General features: G+C 35.1%; 1 protein-coding gene across 2 annotated transcripts; it reads right to left on the bottom strand.

Annotated features, from left to right (window-relative positions):
• Window positions 1-894: 894 nt before the first annotated feature.
• On the bottom strand, window positions 895-6,074 carry LOC131303911 (uncharacterized). 2 transcript variants are annotated; one of them, XM_058330973.1, is made up of 10 exons: window positions 5,546-6,074; window positions 4,731-4,917; window positions 4,471-4,604; window positions 4,265-4,377; window positions 4,018-4,141; window positions 3,766-3,915; window positions 3,463-3,618; window positions 2,190-2,269; window positions 2,055-2,104; window positions 895-1,262 (listed from the first exon to the last, which is right to left on the bottom strand). In XM_058330973.1, the coding sequence occupies exons 1-10, from the start codon at window positions 5,987-5,989 to the stop codon at window positions 1,123-1,125; spliced, it is 1,578 nt and encodes a 525-aa protein (XP_058186956.1). In that variant the 5' UTR covers window positions 5,990-6,074; the 3' UTR covers window positions 895-1,122. The 2 variants fall into 2 exon arrangements, with proteins under 2 accessions (XP_058186956.1, XP_058186957.1); XM_058330974.1 differs by lacking the exon at window positions 3,463-3,618.
• Window positions 6,075-17,641: the final 11,567 nt, after the last annotated feature.

The raw sequence follows: 17,641 nt of genomic DNA, 5'->3' as shown, positions 1-17,641 counted from the left end.
GGTTCGCATGGGGTCAAGGAACAAAAATGATACTCCCTCTGTCCCAAATTATTTGTTCAGTCCGCAAACAGGGGATTAAAAAATAATGCATTTCTCTTATGAAAAAATTCAAATTTTTTTCATAAATTATTCATAAATTAAAAGAACTCATCGATATCTAGTAAATTGTTAAAAAAACTTTTAATTTTTCTTGCAAAAATTGTATTATTTTTACGTCATTGTTTTTCGGACCGAACAAATATTATGGGACGGAGGGAGTAAGAATTACCGGCTACGCATGGGGTCAAGGAACAAAAATGATAAGAACTACCGGGTAGCACTAGTGGTAGGTTCTTGCCCTCTCCGTGAAAGTCAGAGTTCGAGCCCCACGATGGACAAAGTTTGGGGTTTCAGGGCTGTTTGGGGTTTCAAGGCTATAGATAGCCACTGAACCCCCTCTTGACTAAATTCCCACTAACCCCGCTGACTATAGAATATGGCCACAATAAAAAAAAAAAGGAACAAAAATGATTGTACTGATTTTATAGATAGAATAGATATCCTTTGATTTAGCTTCTCTCACTTCATTATTTTCCTAATATCTCCTCGCCTTTTTATTTCCTTTGAGATTATAGTACTCCCTCCGTCCCTAAATAAATGTCCGGCGCACAACACTAAGCCTTCCAAAAAATGCATTTGTTTCGTTAAAAAAATTAATTTTTTTTCTCAAATCTATATATAGCAATGAGTTTTATTATATTGTGAAAAAAATTAAATTTTTTAATAAAAAATATGTATGTTTTGTAAAGTCTAGTTTTGCGCGCCGGACACTTATTTAGGGACGGAGAGAGTACGTGATTCGGGCACACCGCAAGGCAAAATCAAGTTAAAAAGCAATGAGAAAATAACCGGGAAGAATGCAAGAAAATTTTTATTTTACAAGGGAATTTTTATTTACAACAATAAGAGCCTTGAAATTGCAACCAAAGCCAATGCAAGGCAGTTGAAGTTAGTACGTGGCCTTGAAGAAATTTCAGCAGAACTTGAGTTTGAAATCAGTTTTCTGAGAATTCAGACAAGGGTTTCGCCAATTGCTGCTATATGTGCATGAGGTGCTAGAATAACAAGAAGTTGGGGCAACAGTTACGAAGCAAAAACTGCCTTCTTTTCCTGATAGTAGTCATGAAGCCAGCCTTCAATCAGCTTGATTTCAGATGTCCGCTGCTCCAGTAACCAGTCAGGATCCTCGGCAGTCGCTGCTCGCAGATCTAAGTGATGGGCACCTGAGATGAGAAAACATAAGTTTGAATCTATTTCGGCAGGAACAACGCTTTCTTTAGCCTCTAAAGGGGAGTAAAATGATACGCCCAAACAGGGCCTAGCTTTGAGGGCAATAAAAACCGAGCAGGTCAAATAGTTATTATTTAACATCATAAGAAAAATTAATATCAAAATATTCATTGGGGGAAAATTCTTCTAAAAACCTATTTGTAAAACCGTGTGGTTTGAAAGTCGGATAGTGAAATGCCACTGCTCATCAGTCATCCCTTAATAGTGCCACCAGTGTCATTTGTGGGATTAGACCATATGGTCTTGACGGAAATGAACTTATCCTCCGAGGATTGAGCTCATTTTTGAAAACAAATGCAAAGTAAGTTAACCGATAGATTAGCTTATGGTTTAGGCCAAATTATACAACACAAGCTTCCCAATGTACACTGATAACTTGATAGGCGTAGTTGGCTGAAAGTCTCTCGACACTCTTATGTGGATGATATGGCTCAATCAACTAAAGATTTCTAAATTTCCCTCCACTGTGTTAGAGACACCTTGGTCAAATGAACATGAACAAGAAGAAGAAGACGAGATAGATGGGTAGAGATGAGGAGTTAAACTACAACGGTTTAGATAATTCTTCTTCACCCAAGAGTGTAACCCACTTGGAAAAACAGCTAGGATGGGTGGTTAAAGTTAACGATATCATGTGGCATACCATGGGACCCAAATATGAAAAAAAGTTGACGATATCTAACTCAAATTAAATTCAAGCAAGCTTAAGGCAATGTTTTTTGTACCTTTTTCAGTCACGAGAGAGACTATACTTTCAGATACATCTTCCAAAACACTGCACCAGAAATAAGCAACCTCCATCAAATTTGCCTTGTAAATATTTGGCAACAATAACGTCATATAAACAATGAAGAAGTTACCCGCCGCCACTCCAAGGATCCAATAGGCCATTTGCAAAGATGATGTTACTTCCAAACATTTTCAAGGCTGTCTTAAAATCCTTCACATGAAAGCGGAAAACGGAAAATATCAACTAAAGTTACTGGATCAGAGAAGAATATAGATTCTTCGCATACAAATATGGTTTCCAAAAAAGAAGGAATTACCCCATCAGAATACTACCAGGATCCTATCTAATGCGCAAAGCAAGGCAAATGAACCAATTGGTCCAATCCAAACAGCAATAGAAACAGCAGTGGTAAATCTTCCATTTTTTGGCAACCCCGGACACCCAACTATCCGAATGGACAAAAACACATCTCACTGACAAGCCTATGCCAACCTTTTACCTTCCCTTACCCCAACCCCCAACCCACCCACCGCACACACAAACAATGGGAAAAGCTCCATCTTGAGTCAAGGGCAAACCAAATGTATCAAACATCATCAGCAAAGCTCGTAACCACATTACAATGCAAAAGGGAATGCTTTACCAATTCTCTCTCTTGTTTGCACATGCAAATTTTGAGAACATATCATCCAGGTGCAGCCAATTCCATGATAAAGTGAGAAACAAAATACTCATAAGATAATTGAAGTTTAGAGTTGAAAAGTTCAGCACATTACTGCTCTACAGAGGCTCCATTTCAAAGTGGAAGTCCAAGACCGTCACCTAGTTAAGACTCATGACTCATTCCCTTCAAGAGAATCAAAGAGCCATTATATTGAACTTCCTTTGTCCATATAACTGTTTCTTATTCCCCGACAAATGGCCTGATTATTTGAATCCAAAACAATCTGAAGTTTATTTTTGGACAGATAATTGTAGACATAAACAAAAAAAAACTTGTAAAGATAAATCTACTACTGTAAAGCTAAAAGAATGACATCATCTTGGAACTCTAATGTTTAGGCACTGAGCTTCATTATCCTTATTTTTATTTCCAAACAAAATTTCATTATCATAAAGATGAAAAATGAAATTTTTGAGGAAAAGAACAAACGGACATTATTTTCACATGCCCAACAACTCCCAATTTTATTTCTTTTGACCACTATAGAAACTAAACCCATATAGTCCCTAAAGTTAAACAGATCATCTAGGTCCATGTAACCAGAGAGACATAAGCAAAGCGAAATAACCAAAACAGAAGAGAGAATAGTAGCTGAAAGTTACCTCCACAGAAACCTTAAGCTTAGCCCATGGATCATAAATATACAATTTTACACATCTAAAAATCTTAATTCACTTACATGTCCACCAAATTCTGTGGTTATCCACTTAGGCCGTGGTTTGACGCGGAAACTGTTCCAGCAGTCCTCTTTATAGTAAGTGTAATTAAAATCAGAAGCTGGATACATACTAGTATCCTGGCTGGTAGACATTGGCATAACCATCTCAGTGCATGCCTGTAAGTGGAAAGGAAACAAAGCAAAGGATTTCAGTTTAGCGTGACAGACTTGAGCAACATTTTTTGTAATAGTTCACAGCAAATTCTCATTTCTAATTTTAGAAAGAATGGAACTCATAAATTCATAATACGAGCACTTCTGGACCTGCCAGTTCCATCCATCCAAGCCATGAGGGTCATCATCCAGCTGAAAGCAGTCATATTCTCCGGTGTAATTGTAATATACATTTACTCCTTCAAATATCCGCTCTAGAACACTAGTCCCTTCAGGGCAGTTGTCAATTTTTCTGCAAACCTGCAGACAAAAAAAAGAAGGAAACAAAAAGAAATTATCAGACAGCATTGCTCATAACATAAGTCACTATATAAGTTTCTGCAAGCATGTCCTCAAGCTAACCTCTTTTATGGGATTTCCTGGCAAAGGCATCATAAAATTGGCCGGATATGGATAGTTAACCATTGCTAAATAACTATAAGCAGAGTCCAACCAATTATAAAGGTCATCTACTCTTTCCAGTTTCCTGCCATCCATTTGTTTATCAGACCAAATGATGAAAAATAACAAATCAGCGGTCAGAACAGTCACATGAGTCTGCAAGCTTGTCTACATGGGATTGAAAACAAACATTGCATGTACAACTTACTGGCAGAAGTGGAAAGTCTTAGTCAGTTGCATAAGTCCATCATTTTTTGAACCCTCAGATTCTAGTGCATCCCATGACTCTTTTATGGTGTTGAAGCAGCTAGTACTTTCATGCTGAGTAGATAAGAGGAAAGCAGTCTCACATACACTTACAATTACAGCAGAAAAATCAAAAAAGACAAGAATAAAGTCTAGAGAGGAACAGACTCGGAAACTATTGGAGACAATGTCATAAAACGTTTCTGGTGGCACAATATCTTCAAATTGAAGGATGGGTGCTGAAGAAGCAAGTGCACCAATTGCAATGTGAGGATATTTGAGACGCATCCATGCCGCCAACACTGTTCAGTTCAAAGACAGAACATTCAATATCGCTCACATCTTTAGTATACCAAGCGAACAGAATGGTAAACTGTTTTGAGTTTCTCCTCATCCACAACTAACTAGAGAGAATAACTGTGTCTTACTTCCACCATATGATCCGCCAAATAACACAACAGGGCAAGCCTGAGCCGACAAGTTTTGTTTCAGGTTTGTAATCAACACCGCGAAATCAGCAATTGCTTGCTCGGTTGTGAGATGTGATAAAGTAGTAGCATTCTTATATGCTTCATCTAGACTTCCATAGGGCACTGACTCGCCGTAGTATCGATGCTGCCAATGAAGTTCTCAAGTCAAGGTGAATAACATAGAGAAACTAGTCACCCAAAAAGAAAGAAAAAAACATGGACAAACTAGACTGATAGTTCATTCTGCAACTTTTAACAAAATGGTAAAATATCATACGAACAGAATTTCCAAACATGTTATATGGAAACACTAACTATTGCGGCTCATAAATTTTAAAAAATGCCAGGGTCACATAATTTTGGATGGCATTTGTTGATAATGTTTGTAAATCATTCTCCTTAACAAAAACTAAACAATCAAATGAATAAAATGACCTGGATTGACAAAAATAAATGATAAAATGATGCATCCAATCAGGATGCTGCAATTCCTCTTTTGTGTTTCATAATTTGCTAGAGAACGTAAGAAAAAAACAAAAGAAAAAATTCCATACAAGATCCCCGGCTATTACAATTTGTAATTTACAGAACATTTTTCTTCTCTTGAACTTGAGCTCTTCGTTCTGCTATATTTTCTGATTTGTAATCTAACCGAAAACATCTCTCTCTCTCTCTCTCTCTCTCTCTCTCTCTCTCTCTCTCTCTCTCAACACTAATACACAATCAAATCTTGCGAAAATAAAAACATATAACTACAAATATGATCGTCTTACTTCAGGGAAGATGACCATGGCGCCGAACCGAGGGGCGAGTTCCCAAACAAGCCCGGTGTTCTCCGCGAACCACACAATCTCCCCCTCGTTCCCGCAGTAGAGAAAGATGGGTCCCATGAGAGTGGGACCCACCCAATGCTCCGTATTAATGAGGTACCGCTGCCGGAACGTCGGGAGATCATCGGAGAAGCTGAAGTGGTCGAGACTCTGCTCGAAATACCGGGTCTCGTACCTGTATTCCTGCTGTTGCTGTTGTGTTCGTTGTTTTGTTGTCAATTGGGGTTTATTGGGGCGTGAGAATCTGGTGGGGAAGCGAGGAGGGGTTCGTTTGGAGGAGCGGAAGTGCGATGATTGGGATGAGGAGAGAGGGAGGAGGAGGAGGAGAGAGAGTAAGATTAGAGAGAGAAGGAGAGGCTTGGTTGTGGTCGACGGTGGTCTCGCCATGGGCGAACGAGTTCTCGGCGAGTCAGAGTCGGAGACCCCTGCGAATCGTAGTGACGAGGAGTGAAAAGTGAGTTTTCGGGTACCTTTTCTATATATATATATATTTTTTTTAGAGTGATGATACAGACAAGGACATCAACCCATGCTCGCTGTGATTGGTTCAAGTTATTATCCTGTGCGGTGTAGCTTAGGTACACGTGATGCATCTATATGTGCTAATTACTCTTTTCCCTACCACTTCTTATAATTACAGTTCAATCCTAATTCTGAAATGGTTTTGCTCTGCGATACTGGCCTTGTGCTTCAGCTAACTATTGCTCTAAATCTCTGAGTTTATCTTGTTCTTTCCCTATGAATCTAGTAAGAGTGGTACTAGATCTAGGTCTGCTTGTATATAAAGCTGTATTTAGAAGTCAATTTATTAAAAGATTTTGAGTAAATATTTCTTCTTCTAATCTACGAATGTAAATCAAGATATGTTCTTCTTTGTTCATACATGCAAAGATATAAGATTGTAATCAATTATTTGTAAATCCTACTCGGTACTTACCACCATATGATCCAGACAAACTGTTTAAAATAAACTGAATATTGTAAATGGAAGGATATATCTGATTACCTATTAATTAATCTTTCTTTTCATCATCACTTTATTCTGTGTGTCAAAATCTTTTCAAAGGAATTCTTTACTTTCCTTCTTAACCTACCTCCGAATACTATGTTCCCTCAACGCCACTCTCCGGCAAAACGGGTTTAAGACTCAAGAAGAAGGCTTTATGGTTTAAAGGCCTGAAGTCATTACTTCTTAAAATTTTGAATTTTAAATACTAGTGATAATCAAAACTGGATTAAAATCTTTGGGTAATACAGACATATAATTCATACAATATTCATATTATTTATGATCATGGGGGTGTTCCCTTTCGGGAGTCCCTAAAGAACAATAAAGAGCTGAAGAGAAACTTACAATATTATTAACTGCAAATTGCTAATTACAAATATCAAAGGCTCAATTGCTGAAGATTGACTCGACCAAATACAAATGCAACAAATGCTTACAGATAGCAAGTGTTCAAATGCTAGGAGAGTCGTGAGTACAACTGAAAGACTCTATTCTATTTATAGACTGACTCAAAATTAAAATGACTGGCAACCTATTAGGAAAAGAGATTTGGTTTTTCAAAGAGAATAGTGGATGCCGCGTGATCACTGGCCCGCATCGTCACATCTTTCAACTTTTCTTTTGAAAAGAAGACTCTCTATTATTGTTGCAAAGAAAGATGTCCAAAAGTAGCTGAACTCATTATTTCTCTGGCTGGTGAAGAGTAAAAGTAGTTGATTTGCTGGTGAAGAGTGGTTGAAACAGTAAAAGCGGTTGATTTGCTGGTGTAGAGTGGTTGAAATAGTAAAAGTGGTTGATTATTTCTCTGCTTTTGGTGAATGCTTCCAACTCTTTTAAAGTATCGACCCATGTGATGACAGAGTTGCTGTCCATCATGATGGGATACTTTGACCTTTCTTTTTATCCTTCCATGGCATTGTTGAGATTATGGATGGCTTCATCATCGAAATCATAATCTTCATCTTCTTCATGCTCAGATGGATTGGATAAATCTTCTCCTGTTAGCATGGCTCTTTGCTGGTCTTTTTGCTCCAAATAATACCTAACTAAATTATCATATCATGTTTCAAAATGAAATTTTAATTCTGGAATGTGATCATTGGACCTAATTTTTTGAAATAGGTCTTCACATACTAATGGTGTCTTCCCGTAATCGTATAAACTATCATAATGAAAACCTTCAGCTATGGTGAAGGCAATGGCATGCCTGATCTGTTTTCTTATAGAATTTGCCTCGCAAATCCATGGATCATCATTATCACAGTGATAAATTCTTTTGAGAATTGTATTTGCTGGATTGGTGTTGATGTGAATATTGTGGTAGGCAGGGATGAGTTGTCCCGTAGACGTCCATTCTGGAAGTTTTGATTCCACCACAACTTCAACTGTTGTACCTTGATCTGCCATAGAGTTGAGAACACATGCTGCAATTTTTCTTCCAAATCTGTTAGTGTCTTCTGGGTCATGGAATATAATTTGTTGAATATATCCAAAATTCAAAAGAGTTACTTCTGTAATTTCCACCTCTTTATCTTTGAAATTAAGATAAAAGGGTTTGAAGTGTTTCATGTTTATGTTGGTCATAGGGATGCTGTAGACAAGTTGGCATGTACAAGCCATCCGTTCCAAAGGCGTCTTAATACAAGTCGGTTTAATCTTTGGACATGGAACAACATCTTTTTCTTGTAAATAAAGGGTTTTTCAGGAAATAGTGAGTCATGGAATACAATCTTCATTCTGGTTGATCTTGATCAGTTTTGAGAATAAGAATTCTTGAAAATGAACTCTATCTTGCTTAGCTAAGTACTGAATATGATTGACAACATCTGGGGGGAATTTTGAAAGAAAAGTAGTTGCTTTTGGTTGCAAAAGCTCTATTGGATCATATTCCTTACTCCACTCACTCTTTTCTTCATCTTCCAGTGGGGAAGACTGCTTTCTCACTTTTACCAGTGGGGTAAAATGGCTTCTAATTTTCTTGAGCTCTTTCTCTGATTCTAACAACTTCTTTTTGAGAGTTGTTATTTCTTCTTCAAGCTTTTGTTGATTATTGATTAACTGTTGGTTTGTTTGTTCAAAATCCTGGTTTCTTTTATTTAAAAGTCTAAAATTTCTAGTCATTGTTTCGCAATGACCACAAAATCTTATTTGCTGAGAAAATGGCTGTGGTTAGAAGATGGTTGGTTGAAAACTTGGTTATTTTCAAAACCTACAATCTCAAGAGCTGCCTGAGTATTTAATCTTCTAGAAGACTCCGAAATGTAAAAATTGTTTTCAATGGCACGATTTGCCCATTGATTTGCTTCTACAAAGGTATGAAAACCTTTTCATGTTGAGGAAGAGATTTCATCTACCTGTTTTAAAACTTCTGGCCAATAGGAATAAATCCCTGGAACACGGCCTATGGCTACACAATAAAATGAAAATCTTTTTATTGGGTTTGACCCATTTTGCTGATTAAAAAAAATATTTAAAGCATTTAAACAGGCTAAGAATCTAGGAACATCTTTGTGAGAGTCCCAAAAATTATCCAAAAGACATTTCTGTTCCTCACTAATATTGTGGATGAGGTACCTGAATTTGGATCTGGATTGTTCAGGGAAAACTCTGAGAGTCACACTCCCAAAGGTTAAGAACTTCTGATCTGTTCTGGTTGAACTGGCTATATTGCTGGAAGATGCCATCTGAAAAATTGAAAATGTTAGTATTTATTTCTCTGGATAAATAATCTGCTAAAGTGTTTTCTTTTCCTTTAATATGTTCAAATTCTACTGTATAACCATTTCCTGTTATTGTATTTATAAAATTAAGCCATCTACGATTACTGATCTTTTTCTCATTGAGAAGCTTATGAAATTTAACAATTGCTTCGCAATCTGTTCTGACTGTAAAGGGTTTAAACAACCATAACTTGAAGCTATTAATGGCGTTAATAACTCCGAGTATCTTACAATCTATGCTGGCTAAATTTCCTTTTTCTCTATATTTTCCACTGGAATATCTACAAATCTTTTCTGTGGATTTTGTTGAGTATTTAATGGGTTTGCTAAGGAGTATTGCTCCCCATCCTTTTTCACTAGCATCTACTTCTATTACTATGTAATCAGATTCTAATGGTAATTCTAGTTCTGGTAAATTCCTACAAATTTTTTTGATTTTCTTGACAAGATCTATATCTTGCTGGTTGAAATATTTCTGACCTGTTGGGGTCGTTTTACTATATAGAGGACCTATGATTTTACTAAGATCTTTTATATATGGACTAGCATAATTCAAAGTCCCTAAAAATGACTGAAGTTTCTTTTTATCTTCTATTCTGTCGGGAAACTCTAGTATCTTCTGTACAATGTGTGGCTGTAACTGGATTTTTCCTTTTCCTATTCTGGCTCCTAAATATTCTATATACTCTTTGCATAGTTCCATCTTCTTTTTACTAATTATTAAACCATTATCTATAAATAATTGAAATGTTATCCTGAGATGTCTGTAATGTTTTTTCTGTGTTCTACTAAAAACAAGTATATCATCAATATAAACAAGAATAAATGAATGGTATTCTTTGAATATGTTGTCCATTTTTCTCTGGAAAATACTGGGTGCTGTTTTTAAACCAAATGACATAACAATCCATTCATAACATCCTTGAGGACATGTGAATGCTGTCCATGGTTTACTGGATTGATCTAACATAATCTGCCAAAATCCTGATTTATAATCAAATTTACTAAAAATTATTGCATCTTGAATACTATTAATAAGCTGTTCTTTACTGGGTATATCATAACTATCTAACTGAATATTATCATTAAGACGCTTATAGTTTATGACCATTCGCGCTTTTCCTCTTTTGATTTCTGCATGGTTTCTTACCATAAAGGCTGCACTTCTGTGTGGATTGGTACTTTTTTTATAACTTTAAGATCTAGTAATTCCTGGATTTGTTTCTTAAATTCCTCTACATCTAATGGGCTGTATACTATTTTCTGGGTACTAATCTTAAAATCTGGATTAATAATTTCTAAATGTGCTAAGGTCTTGTTTTTATTCCAATGCTTGATTGGATTTTCTCCTAGAATTTGGGTTTCTTCTGCTAACCTAATTAATTCTTCTAATCTTTCTTTATCTGTCTTCTTCTTTTTGTGATCAAGAACTGACAAATAATATTCTACTTGATTAAAATTTACTGGATCATAATCTATCTGGATTAACTGTTCATCTTCTTCCATTAACCACTCCGTTTCAATATCATCTTCTACTGTTTCTTCATATGAACCTAAATATTTTTCTGGAATATCTTTTAACATTTCATGTATCTTATCTTTTACTATCCTATTTTCTTCTACTATTTTTCTGTTTTCGTCAGTAGGTCCACCACGCTTAGCTGACAACTCTGATTCTAAATGTTGGGCGTGTAGGGTTTCGACCTGTAAACTACGCTTATGAAAGGTGACAAAATGTCTACTAAATGTAATACTGCCATTCATGCTGTCTATAAAGTTTAATCCTAAGATAAACTTCTAGTTGTGATTGATTTCTCCTATCCATACCATAGGTAACGGGTAAGTATGTTGCTGGTGGATTCTGTTGGTAAATCTGATGCTACTATTCATGAGACATGTATCATAAATAATGCTGGTATTATTCATGAGATCTGCTCTGGCTATGTAACCTGGTTTTGTAAAGTATTCAACTGGTATAAGATCTCGACTAATGTGACTTTTGCTAGCTCCTGTATCTACCATAGCTTTAGTCTCTATGATCTTTCCTGAATTCTTTCCTCTAGCTGGTAATAAAATCTCACAATTTATTTCTATAAGACTGTTTTCTCCTATTCTATTGACCAATTCAACAATATTGCAGTGATCTTCTAGAGTTTCAATTAAAGGCTGATTTTTCTCATGTAACTGGATTCTTAATCTATTATCTTCTATTCTATATGTTTCTATTTTTATAAACAAAATTTCTATTTTCTTTTCTAATTCACTTATCTGTTTTTCAAACTGAAATTTTGTTCTATCCAAATCTAACTTAGCTGTGGCTGCTTCTAATTTAGCTTTTTGGAGAGATAATCTCGAGTTCTGGTTTAACACAGGTTGCTGTATGCTACCACTTAAATCTATCGAATCTCTATCTATCTAATGGTTCTTTTTGAGACAAAATTTACAAACATTTTTCTTACAATGTTCACATATACTTCTAAATAATCTAAAAGGATAACCATTGCATTCTGAGCAAGGTTCACTATCTTGGCCTATATTATGTTGCCACTGGTGTATACATTCTATACTAGAACTTTTAATCATAAAAGTATATTCTGGTATGTAGCTGGGAAGTTCATCTTCTGAACTACTACTGCTACTGCTATCATTATCTTCTAAGAAATTTATTTCTTCTAGTTCTGTACTGATCAAACTGTATATTGATTCAGTATCACTTTTCTCTAATTTTATTTCTATAAACTCAATGTTATCAAAATCTTCTAATTCTGCTATAAGGTTTGCTTTTTCTGTGTTTTTCTGGTTTTTCCCTTTATTAGGGCATCTGTTTGCTAGATGATCTTCTGAATCACATATAAAGCACTTACATTTACGGTTCTGAGTTGGTTGAACTCTTTTTCTAAAATGTCTCTTAGGTCTTGGTCTAAACTGTTGTTTACTGGGTGCTTGTCTATAAGACTGGCTTTTCCTATATCTTTTCCTAGGATAATAGCCATGTTTTTGATATCCATAATTATACTTCCCTGTCTGTGCTATATTCTTATGGTATTTACTGGCTTTCTTATGATATTTATAGAATTTGTTTTTTTTTTTCTTTTCTTTGCTGTATTCATACTGTTGTGGAGTATATATGACTTGGCTATAAAAGTTTAACTTGTTTTTCTTTATGCCTTTCTGGATTTCAAGTGTAGTGCACTTGTCTCTTAGGACTGCAAAAACAAACTGAATTCTAGGGCCTATTCCTAAATGCTGGTTTTCATCTCCGTTAGTAACTTTCCATTTTTCCCATATTTCTTCTCCTAAAGGTCCTGGAAGTTTCCTAAAGAATTTATTACTAATTTCTGAATCGAGTGCTCTTCCTGTCTGTGATGCAAGGGCTATAAAATCATTACAAAAATTGACTATATATTTCCATTTATGTAACTTAAGCTGTTCTAACTGTCTTATAGCTACATTCTGATACGTCGTGTTACCTCTATTAGGATCTGCTCCTATGATCAAAGTTTTGACTAAACTGGTGAAATTATAAACATTTGGTCCTAGGGCTATTAAAGCCGCATATTGGGTTTCAAAGTCTCTCTTGTAGGCTTCTACAATTCCTTTTGCTGTGTCTCCTAAAAATGATTCGCAATATGACCACATCTCTGCTGAAGAGTGCCAATTGGTCATTTCTAAAAGTTTTCTAACTAAAGCTTGTTCCCATCTATCTATTACTGCTTTGTGAAATTGAGGATCAAATGCTGCAATGTCTAGCATTAATCATGTTCCTGCTTGTGCCATAAGAGTTATATCTCTATCTACTGGTAACCTTTTTCCATAGGTTCTGTATTCTAGTTCTTGGGCTGATGGCTCAAGTCTAGACCTACTGATTGGAATATTTCCCATCTCATATACTTGATTTGGGAGTACTGGTGGAGTATTATCATATGTTTCCATTTTGACTTCTACCATATGGCTTTCTGTATTCTTAACTGGTGGTTGATAATATTTGGATCTAGGGTCTGAGTGACAAAACATATCTTCTACTGAAAGATTGTTCTTTCTATTGGAATCATATTCTAGAAAATTTTCTTCTAAGACAAATATATTATTTTGTAATAAATATTGTCTTTGGACCTTCGAACTATCATCTAATTCTGGATGCTCGTACTCAAGCTTTTAGGTATAGTATCCTTCTAAAATTTGGTAATCATAATAATCTAAGTCTAGCCTATAAACTGGTTCTAAAAGCTCTTTTAACCTGATTATGTCAGATTCACTAAATTTAACTAATTGATCTAGGGTGAACTAGGGCTGTTCATATGCCATATAAATATGTTCTGTTTCTACATCTGAATTTCTAGCAAATTCTGTATGAATAGAACTACTTACATCTGAATGTCTACCTGCTGAGATATAATTACTGAATCTAAGATTAACTTCTCCTAGATTGTTGGTATAAAAACTGTTATTACAGGGTCTGAGTTGTTGTTTAGGCACTAAATTCGTGACTTTCCATTCAAGTCCTGATAACATTTCTGAATCTCATTTTTTAGCTTCTATGACCTGGATACCTCTGGTACCTAAAGCTTTTAAAGCTTGATCTGTTCTAAGCTTATATCTGGTGCTACTGTGATTGCTCAGTTTTCCTATAAAATTTACACATACTAAAAGGTTATGAACATCAGGGATCATGTGATATCCCCTTGCCTTAATTCCTATTTTTATATGCTGGTAAAATTCATCAAGTCTCATCTGAAAATCTGGTATGCAGTAAACGATCTGGCAATTACTGTTCATGTCTAACTCCATGCTTCCTATTAAGGCTTGTTCTTGATTTGTAAACCTATTATAAAAAATCATGACCAATACTTTGGTTCCTAAGTCTTGTCTAGCTAAACCTTTTATTCCTATAGTAATTAAACCTAGGTGTATAAGGCCTAACCTTAACTGTTTAAGCTCATTGAAACTCTTCGGAGTAATCATCTCTAAAATTTCTAGCTGGTCTTCAGTTATAACACTGACTGGTTTTTCATGATAGCTATTATAATTTCTGACTTCTCTATTGAAGAAATTCTGTGATCTATATAATACCGTTGGGTCTAATAATTCTAAACTATGATTTCTGAATCTGTCTAACTGAACTTCTGGATCTATGATTCCTTCTATTCTATTTTCTTCAACTGGTTGTTTTTCAAATACTTTATTTAGCAAAGAAATCCCACTAACTTTGGTTTTACTGCTAGACGCCATCACTAGGTTCCTGAAGATTGAGGAATTTCTGGTCTCTTTCCTTTATTTGGATCGGGAGTGCCAAATATATTATAATAAAATGTATGGTTCTGCAAAGATCTATTGGATCTTTTAGGTTCTAGATGTCCGGTTGAGGCTGAAATACTAATCTGGTTTATTTTGGAGGTTAAAGCTTCTAAAGCCTTTCCTTCCTGGAGTTTATCTATTCTAATAGACAACTGGTCTAACTTTTCTGATGTCTCTACTAATCTATGGCTAAGGCTGATCAAAAGTTCAATAATTGTATTATTCTGCTTAATAATAGTCTCGTCTGTTTTGCCTGTTGGCTTGAAACTAGATAATCCGATAGGGTCTGGTTGAACTTTTCCCGAATTTTCCAATGCTATTTATAAAATAAACTATCGCAACTATTCATTCTCCATTAGCTAATTTCTTTACTTCTTCTAAAAGAATCTCTATTTTCTGGAGTTTACTATCCACTTCTGCCTTAACTTGAACTGAGTTCTGTTTTATTCTGTCAACCTCAAATCTAAGACTTTCTACTAATTTTTTGGTTTCTGTTTCTATATCCTTGGGCCGAGTAACATCTAACTTACTGATCAGATCTATTATATCCTGTTTGCAGGGCAATTTCTCTGATATTATGAGCTGCTTTTCTTCTAACTTACTGATTCTCCTTAATATTTTTGAATGTAAATCTTTAAAGTAATCTAGATTTTCTAACTGCTTCCAAGATCTGGATCTGCTAATTCTTTTCAAGATCTGGGTAGTTTGCTCAAGAGATTTTGTTGAAAACTCTTCAAACTGATTTCTAGTTACTATATTACCTCTAACTTCTAAGCTAAATTTTTTATCTAGGTTATTGCTAAGTTGCTCTATTAGCTGGAAACTTGTTTTAATCTGGATATTTTGTTTTGACTGTTGGGATCTAATCTCACTTAAACTAGGACTAATTGCATTAATTAATTCATTAATCATAACAAACTAAACAAATAAATGCTAAACCATAACAGTAAATAATAAACTAAACAATAATAAGGATCTATAATCTGGCTACTTGAATTAACAAATAGTACTGTAGGCTCTGATACCAATTTTGCCTGGGGTACTGTGTAAATAAAAGGCGGAAATATGAATAATAAAAAGCAGAATCACAAAGGAATTCAAAGGGGTTCTAACGGTGAATATCTAGAAGTTCTGGTGAAATATATATAAGGTACTGTAATTAGTTTAAAAATCCTTGAAAATATTGGTCTGCATTGTAATTATTTTACTGTCTTACACGTAATTGTTCCTACCACATCTGATCATTTTCTTGCCTATCCTGTTTTTAGGTCGTGGGTCAGTATCCTGCTTTCTAAACTTTCTGTTTTTTTTAATACATTTTTTTACACATTCATTTGACAATATTGTACTTCATTCATGTGAATAAAAAAAAACGTGAATAATTAAAAAAAAAAGTGTGAAAATCATTTTTCTTTGTTCAAAGGAGATTTTCATCGCTGTCGCATTGGTCGTCCTTCTCACGATAATTTGGAAGTTGATTCCATCGTGGAATCGCATCCAAACTAATGGATAGCGGCGAAATCAAATCGCATCAATTAGAGTAGTTTATGTTCATCATGGTAACGCCCACCCTACCACTGCCGTAAGAAGGAATTTTTCTATGATGCCTAATGTGCTATTGGGGCATTGATGCCCTAGTAAATTTCAGCCATTAGATCAAAAATGGGTAAATTTTAGCTATTAGATCAAAATCCCACATAAAAAGTAAGGTGGAATTGCTAAAAATAAGGTGATTTTGCGGTTTTTCTTCCAAAAATTCGTACATTTACTTTCTTTCTTTTTTCTGTTTTTTTTATGCAAATGATAAGTTATCTATTACGAATTAAAAATAAGTCTTGGGTATTTAATCCCTACAGTCTTCTTGTAATTGAAATAACAACGCAACATATGTAACATAAAAGGAAATAAAACCAAACGACATATTTTGAGCTTCTTTTGCCAGCAAGTCCTCACATTTGTTAGCTTCCCGTGGATCAAACCTAAGCTCTACCGATTGGAATTGTGAGATGAGCCAGCTGCATTCACCAATTAAATTGTGCAAAGGATGTGAAAGGCATTATTGATCATTTAGAAGTTTTAGTATGGCAGAGCTATCCACACCAATATCAATCTTGGACCCGTTGTGATCTATGGCAAGAGAATGAAGAGATAATCCATTCACACCCCCATAATTCAGCTGCAAGGATAGAACATGAACCAATAAGGTGATGAAAACCGACCAAAAAATTTCCATTGTGATCCCTAAGGCCCCGTTCCGCAATGCAAAAAAAGCTCTTATTTTTTAATAAGGCAATTTCAAGCTCAAAAATTATGGACTTATTGAAATCTAAAAATATACAATATGGATCTTATTTGAAAGATCTCATCGATATCTTTTATACGATGCAAAAAAAATTGAAAAAATATTTTTCATTTATATTAGTTTTGAGTTTGAAAATATGAAATAAGCTGTTTATTTTTTAAGAAGATTTCTGGAACGGAGCCTAATAGACCCGGCAGCAGCCGAGCCGTCAGGATGTTAGAGTACCATTGTACCACTGCAACAAGAGAAATGTTAGGTGCAAAGAAAATACCCTTAAAGTGTAAGAAAATACACTGCACAGTAAATTTGAGCCGTTTATGTGCACTTTAAGGATATTTTCTTTGCCAATTTTCTAAATTTGAGCCGTTTATGTGCACTTTAAGGATATTTTCTTTGCCAATTTTCTTTGTCCCTAGTACTCCTCCTGCAACAAATGACTGTTAGAGTACACACCATTGTACCACTGTGCTACCCATCCATTTGTTATATCTGTGTAGATAATTATATTTATTAAATACATGAGTGACTTTCATAAATATAAGAGTTAAAATTCTTTCCATCTAGGGTGGAAACCATGGGTTCCACCACATATTGCGGTCTTACCGTACATTTTTTTTCAGTAATCTGAATCGTTCATTTTGTAGAGTCCGCAGAGTAGTACATTCACAAAAAAAAATCATATTTATCGGATATCGATAGGTATTTCAAAAATT

This window comes from Rhododendron vialii, chromosome 10a (genome assembly GCF_030253575.1).
Source record: "Rhododendron vialii isolate Sample 1 chromosome 10a, ASM3025357v1".
Lineage (NCBI taxonomy): Eukaryota > Viridiplantae > Streptophyta > Magnoliopsida > Ericales > Ericaceae > Rhododendron > Rhododendron vialii.
This window is presented reverse-complemented; position numbering and strand designations above follow the sequence as displayed.

What these genes read in the sequence shown, in the direction of transcription:
- LOC131303911 (XM_058330973.1), bottom strand. Translation starts at nt 5,989, where the DNA reads ATGGCGAGACCACCGTCGACCACAACCAAGCCTCTCCTTCTCTCTCTA. An exon ending in TGGATGGATGGAACTGGCAG is followed by an intron (nt 3,619 to 3,765) that starts GTCCAGAAGTGC and finishes TTCCACTTACAG; the next exon opens with GCATGCACTGAGATGGTTAT. An exon ending in CCACAGAATTTGGTGGACAT is followed by an intron (nt 2,270 to 3,462) that starts GTAAGTGAATTA and finishes TTTCATGTGAAG; the next exon opens with GATTTTAAGACAGCCTTGAA.